The sequence below is a fragment of the Gossypium hirsutum genome, chromosome A03, assembly GCF_007990345.1.
Source record: "Gossypium hirsutum isolate 1008001.06 chromosome A03, Gossypium_hirsutum_v2.1, whole genome shotgun sequence".
NCBI classification, from domain to species: Eukaryota; Viridiplantae; Streptophyta; class Magnoliopsida; order Malvales; family Malvaceae; genus Gossypium; species Gossypium hirsutum.
This window is the reverse complement of record NC_053426.1, coordinates 99,323,055-99,330,109: the sequence shown is the minus strand read 5'-3', so window position 1 is coordinate 99,330,109 and position 7,055 is coordinate 99,323,055. Positions and strand designations below refer to the sequence as shown.

The 7,055-nt window shown below is 36.8% G+C and overlaps 2 protein-coding genes across 3 annotated transcripts; one reads left to right on the top strand and one right to left on the bottom strand.

The window, feature by feature from the left end:
* The first annotated feature begins 489 nt into the window (after nt 1–489).
* Nucleotides 490–2,774, top strand: LOC107886577 (uncharacterized). Of its 2 annotated transcripts, none has more exons than XM_016810578.2 (4): nt 490–1,388; nt 1,510–1,662; nt 1,741–1,832; nt 1,936–2,774. In XM_016810578.2, exons 1-4 carry the CDS (start codon nt 615–617, stop codon nt 2,570–2,572), a joined length of 1,656 nt encoding a protein of 551 aa, XP_016666067.2. In that variant the 5' UTR covers nt 490–614; the 3' UTR covers nt 2,573–2,774. The 2 variants fall into 2 exon arrangements, with proteins under 2 accessions (XP_016666067.2, XP_016666066.2); XM_016810577.2 differs by having other exon boundaries at nt 491–1,388; nt 1,501–1,662.
* A 1,393-nt stretch (nt 2,775–4,167) lies between these two features.
* LOC121220263 (uncharacterized) lies at nt 4,168–6,785 on the bottom strand. The gene is made up of 3 exons (XM_041099810.1): nt 6,453–6,785; nt 6,152–6,270; nt 4,168–4,410 (listed from the first exon to the last, which is right to left on the bottom strand). Exons 1-3 carry the CDS (start codon nt 6,620–6,622, stop codon nt 4,391–4,393), a joined length of 309 nt encoding a protein of 102 aa, XP_040955744.1. The 5' UTR covers nt 6,623–6,785; the 3' UTR covers nt 4,168–4,390.
* Between the last annotated feature and the right edge of the window lie 270 nt (nt 6,786–7,055).

Sequence of the window (7,055 nt, the reverse complement as noted above, 5' to 3'; positions counted from 1 at the left end):
AAGGATAAAGTTTTATAATTAAAATTAAGGAAAGTAAAAACTCTGATACACTTATTATCAGAAACTTGAGAAAAAATAGAGAGTTGTAAAGTTGTATTCATCGATTAATAAAAGTGAGAAATATGTGAATGAGTCTTTTATTAATTTCGATATTCAAAACTATAAAATGTAAATGAGGCAGAAAGTGTACATTAATACACTAGCGTTACACGTGACATGGCTCTCGTGCGTTTACCAAATAGCCAAATTTACAGAACTGGGCTTAAAGGCCCTTTTGAGCTGTAAGCCAAGTCCATTTCAAGAGTTAAATGAAACGCTGCGTGCGTTGAGCGAATAGCCAAATCACTAGCAAAAGCAGGTGAGGTGAGCATCCGGAAGCAAAACTTTTTTCCCAAATTTGTATAATTAAAAATCATTATGATAAGACGCCCCACCACATGACCGTTGCCCCAACGTTCCAAAAATTCCAAAATTTAAAAACCTTTGCTTTCCCAAACTCAAAACTTACCGTTCGCTAACGTCTTATCCTACCCCCAAAACAAACTCTCCTTCTTTCTTTCACTTCTTTTATGCCTTGAGATCTTTTTCAATTCAGGGAAGTTAGATTAGAGATTATGGCGGCATTGGCACCTGGGATTTTGCTGAAATTACTCAATGGGATGAACACTGGGGTGAAGCCAACTAGTGAACATAGGAGTTCGCTTTTGCAGGTCACTGATATTGTGCCGGCTGATCTTGATGAGAAGAACCTTTGGCCTAAACATGGCTTTTACATCAAGGTCTCCGATTCTTCGCATTCCATTTACGTTAGTCTTCCTTCAGACCAAGATGATTTTGTTCTTAGCAACAAAATGCAACTTGGGCAGTTCATTTATGTTGATAGATTGGAGCCTGGCTCTCCTGTTCCTGTTGTTAAAGGTGCAAAGCCCCTCCCTGGAAGGCATCCTTTAGTTGGGACACCCGAGCCTTTAATGGGTTTAAGAAGAAAAGGGGAGAAAAGTGAGCAAAAACAAGAGTCTAAGCTACATAGAAGAGGTTCTTGGGGCAAGGGTGTTAATGGGACTGATGAGATCTCTTCTCCTTTAGTTTTAAAGCCGGTACCTTTAGATTTTGATCAATGTACTCCGGTGAAAGAGCGGTCTAATCTGGTGAGAACTCCGATGATGTCTCCGATGATAAGAAGGGTAGGGAAAGATGGAAATGTTAGTGGTGGTATAAGGTGCTCTTTTGGTGGGGGATTGTTGGCAAAAATGATGGATACAAAAGGAGAAAGTCCAGCTTTGCTTAGAAAAAGCTGTGCTGCACCTTCCTCGGCTTCAAAGTTTCCAAGGAGCAAAAGTGTCATCGACCGGGAGCCTAGAATCCCAAACAGTCCTCTCATCTCAGCTGTAGGTACACTTTTTCCCCCTTTTTTTCCATTTAAAAATTTGCCATGTTTTTCTCCATATTAACTTTTTCAAGGGTGTTTTTTTGTCTTTGATTATACAATTCAAATTTCAGCCATTGCAGGAAAAGAAAAGTTCAACACCACCACCAAGTTTAAAGCGTGGAAGGGTGGCGGCTGCCCAACAACCAGAATCTCAGCTTGATAATAACTCAGCCATCGATAACAGCAAAAGTCTAACCATGAATTTGCCTGGGAAACTTGGCATTCTGGGCAAGGTGAGTTTAAGGCTCATGCTAACCATACTCAATTCTGTCAAGGGTTTTCGCTTAAATTTGACATTCGTGGTTCAACAGGAAGCTGTTCAGCAACGACAAACGGCTCAGAAGATTGCTCTTCAAGCACTAAGAGATGTCACTGCCACAGAGAATCTAGTTCGCTCTCTCAAGTATGTCCTTTCCTTTCCTTTAGTTTTTTTTTTTTTTGTTCTTTCCAATTTTGTTGTATGTTTAATAATTTTTGAGTTTATATACTTTGGCTGGTGATTGCAGGATGTTTTCCAACTTAAGCAAATCAGCAAAACCAGATGCTCCAGCAGCATGCTTCGATCAGTTTCTGGAATTTCACGCCCAAATTGTGCAGGCCTTGAGCGAGATAGCCTCCGTTCAAGCAGCTACTGGAATGTCACAAACCACAAAAACTGAAAAAAAGGATAAAAATGCTGAAGATGAGCCAGCAATCTTGAACGAAATTGGGCAGAATTCAATGGAGCAAAGCAAAAGGCGAACTGCATTGTACAAGTCAATTGCAGGGTTTCCGGAGAGAAGTGAACAAAAGAGGCTCCTAAGATCAAATTCCAACCCCAAAGTATCATCGAAGCTGCCGACTGAATCATGTGGCGGTGAGAACGATGAAAATAAACCGGTATCGAGTAGCTTAAGCAACACGATAAAACTGGGGAAGCAAATAGAAGCAGAAGCAGGGAGCTGGTTCATGAACTTCCTAGAAAAAGCAGTGGAGAATGGTATGAAGAAAGGGGAAGGGGAGGGGAAGAAAGTTCCACAGTCACTGGTATTAAAGGTAATTAATTGGGTAGAGGTGGAGCAGTGTGATGCAAACAAGCGGCCGGTTCATCCAAAAGCAGCACAAATAGCTAGGAAGCTAAGGATTAAGATGAAAAACCCTTGAGTTAATTACACAATCTGTGTTTTTGTAAGCAGATATTAAAGTGCATTATTTTTTGTTGGATTGTTTTGGTTTCCAATCACTTTCGGAGGTTGTCTATCTCTCACATCATCATGTATTCGATTGTTTTCACCCATAAGTATAACAATATTGAAAGTGATAACCTTTTCATTTCTATTTCCTTAATAAATATCTCAATTTGTTATATTTCCGAAATTGATATTAGTAGCCGCTCCACACACTCTGCCTCAATTACCTTTTGGTTAGCAAGGTCTAATTTATTATGATTTGATCATTAATATTATCGATTTATGATATAAAAATCATTGAAATATTATTCGGCATTAAAAATATTACAGAAATTTAACGTGGTATAATTTATAATGTTAAATGCTGACATGATTGATGGAGCTCAAATTTCACCTTCTAAGCTCGTTTTCTTATGCTCTTTTTGAATGTCTTCCATTTCATCAAAATCATCATGGGTTTTCCTAAACTTAAAACATCCTCTATTGCTAGATTGACTTGTTTTTATGGTATATTGCTCCTTTTGTCAGCATCGTCCTTTTCACGATCCTAATTAAAAGATAAATGCTCAGAGCGCCATGCATGGTAAATTCAAGATAAGTCTCCTCTTTTTCTTTTTTATTTTTTTTTAACTTTTTTTTTCTTTTCGTTGATTTGCAGGTCATTGTTTGAATGAAGGGGCTTATCCTTTACTTATTTATTTATTTTTTATTTGATTGCATTTATTGCTGCTTTTGGGTTATACAGGTAAATTGGTTTTGGGGTTGATAATGGGGATTGGTTTTACCGTGGTGGTGAGAATGGTTGAAAGTGGGGCTTGGTGGTGGTCTGTTAGGGGTGATGGATGAGCTAAAATGGTGAAGATGATGGTGAGAGAGCTTAGATTTAGGGTCTAAGTGGTGATTTTTTAAGGGAGGGGTGATTGTAAATGTTCTGATAGTTAAAGCAGCTTAGGTTGATGATGGTTGTCGAGGGTCTGAGATAGGAAAGGAAAATGTGATGGTGAGATGGTTAGGAGTGGTAATGATGGTGGCCAGTTTAGCTGAGGGGGATGGTTGGTGTTTGGGAGTTATGTGGAGAAAGGAATGAAAGTGTTTAAATTACGTACCAAACACAAGTGCAGCTTACTTCAGCTCCAACATGTGACTTTGCAATACCAGAATTGGAATAAGAAGTGCAGAGTAGGGCCTTTTCAGCCTCAGAATTTAAAATATTTCAGCTTATACCATAAATGAAGTTGCTATAACCTAACAAAGAAACCTGAGATTTTAGTTTCTGGGCCGTCAATTAATCCATCATCTAATTCACGAGGAGATCTTCAATTGGTGGACCTCACTTTTGGCCGCCGACCATACATTCATTTCATCTCACTTTCACCAATTTCCTTCCAAGGTTCAAATTTTCAAAACCAACTTTTGACAAAAATAACTCAATCATCCTCAAATCTTCAATTTTTTATTATTTTAAACACATCTTTTTATATTTTAATGTTTATTTTAGCCAACCAAAGTTTTGTCTAACCCAAAATTTTACTGAATTTTTTATTCCAACTCTAATGTAGAACCCAGATATTCAATGAATCTCTTTCTCAAATTATCAATAGTATCTTAGGATATGCAAGAAACTTTCAAGTGATAAAAGAATCTTCTTACACAACATGGTGGCAAGACCAGACATACAACGACTCTCCTTTTCAAGGTTTAATATGATGTTCGATTCAAAACAAGCAGAGTAACAAAGTCTCCTGCAGATGGAGGTCTAAGCAGCATCGACAACAGGAGCCCATAGGCAATGCTATAGAGGAGTTGCAAATCCTGTCAGCATAAGCATCTCAATCAATAACTTAAAACCTCAACAACCACAACAGTTAATGCACTCATAAGCTAATAATGGGAACTAAATGGTACATAGATTTGGGTGTAAGTGTCGGATATGGGTATATGTTTGAAACAGGTATGTAGGGCCTTAAAAGATCATATCCCCATACCCATGTTCAAGTATTTTACGGACATGAGTGTCGGACGCATACTTTACGAAAAATGGAGTCAGAGTAACCTATTTTCCAACTAAACAGAAATAATGTTTATTCAAGTTTATGAAACTATTTGCTACTTCAAAATGCTCATCACTGAAACTGATAAAAGTTGTCAATTTCATGCTAAAAGTACAAAAAACCACAATAAAGATTGCACACATGGTTTATAGAGAGGTTGAATAAAAGTTACTTAATTTCAATACGTATGCAAGAAGTTGTTCCTGCAAAATTGTTTCAAGGGGTGTTGAAAACTTCAAATAAAAATTTGAAAATTGGAGCAAATGAAAACTTAATTTTCAAAATCAACCTGCTATAAGCCACATGCAATTGTCAACTCCTTTAATTGAAAACTGAAGAAAATAGCAAGTTTCTTTTTTGGTTCAAATCTTTATTAGGTCCCCCAAGGAGAAAAAAAAATGCAGCTGCATTATGTTTTTACTTTTCTGAAAGAAATTCTGTAGGAACTAAAAGCTGTGTTACAAAACCCCATTGCCAAACCAGAGTGCATGCTGAGAAGCCACCAATAAATTATTCAGGAAAAAGGATGCACAAATATGGATCAGGAAGAACTTTAATATGGATCAGCATCAACATGATTAGAAAACAAAGTGCCAACACTATGATATTAACAAATTTCCACCATCAAAGACTCCCTAAGGAGGGACAAGAACCCTTAGAGAAAAAACATAAGGTGGTTTCTTCACAGCTAAATGGTTCTTAGCAAATTAGAACAATAGTGATAGCCATTACATTGGACACGGCAAAGGAAGCTTCCTCAATCCTAGCAACAATTAGTTGCACAAGAATTTTACAGCCAATGGTTGAGCTTAAAATGCTTAAATGTGAACCACAAAAAAATGGTATAGAGTTAGAGGTTTCGGCTTCAGCAAAAACTAAAACAATCTGGGAATAGATGGTTCTCAATTCAAATAGTTTTCAAAAACATTTGAAGGGACTACTGCAAAATAAGGCAATAAAGTTCACTGATATTTTTTAAATCCCATCAACAATGCTCTTTTAGCTTTTCTAAGCTTCCCGCTGTAATAGTTTACCAAGATTAAAGAAACATATCGAGTTTCATAGACAGCAATCACAACTCAGCTGTGAATGTCTCCATTTCCCCAATTCAGCCATAATTTCCCAAATTAACATTAAACATACTTTGGCCTACAACCGGTTAATTCTCTGTGAAACTAAAAAACAAGAAGACGTACATACAATGATGTACATTATAATGATCAACCCAAATGGCTTCTAGGTCCAGTGTACCTATTTGGCAGCTCAGCTCCGAAACCAAATACTTATACAAACTATTTGTCTACAATTCTATTTATCCATCGAAGGGAAAACTGAAGTCTTAAACATACGACGAGCACATTTTCTTCCCTTAGTGAGAAGGACAAATAATTCAGCAATGAATAGACATTTGGGGCACTAGTACACTGCTATAACGCAACTCAGAAGCCACTACAATAAGCTAAAGAAGAATATAAAAAAAAAGGACAGTCAGCAGAAATCACCTTCTGACAAACACCCCCAGCTTTGATTATGCAAAGACAGCAAGGAAGTGAACAAAGCAGAAGCCGTAACACTATGCAAAGGCATCAAAGTTACTGCACCACCCAATTCCAATGGGAGCCTGAAACATACAGATCATGCAATTCGTACTCACAACTTGAAATAATTAAAAAAAAAACAGCAATAAATTTCCAATTTGGGTTTTCGAAATAATCACTAGAAGTAATAGAAAACCAAGAGCAAAATACCCAGAACACTTTATAACAAAGAGAAAAGCAGTAACATCGAAAATGGAAGCAAAACCTGGAAAAAGTGAGATTGCGGAGAGAGAATCGAGAAGCAGAAATTTTGTTAGGAGAGAAAAGGCCGGGTAGCTTATTGTTAGCAGGTGTTGAGGATGGTAAATGGGTGAAAATGGTCTTGGCCGAGGAGCAGGAGAACCCTAGGGTTCTTCTTCCACAAGTAGCCGCCATGTTTTCTTTGGCTTCCCCAAAACCCTGATGAAGCCTAAAACCTCAGGGTTTCTTTTCTTCTTTTTTTCTTTTTTGGAGGGGAAGAGAGTAGTTGTTGTTTGTGGGCTGGATCTATGCCTATGAGGGCCCATTGTTACTCAATATCTACTCTGGAAACTTCTTTCGTTCAAATTCCAAGAAACATGCAACTATAGTTAAATATGTTAATAAATGGATAAGTTATGGTTTTAATTTTTAATTTTTAATTTTTTATATTTTTAATTTTGAGATTTTAATTTTGACTAAATGATAGTTGTTAAATTTATTAAGTTAAATTTTAATTTTAAATATTGTATTATGTGTTAGTTGTGAATTTTATTTTTATATTCTAATATGATTATTGTCGGTTATTGTACTCTTCGAATTATGAAAATTCAGTTTTAACTCAAACAAT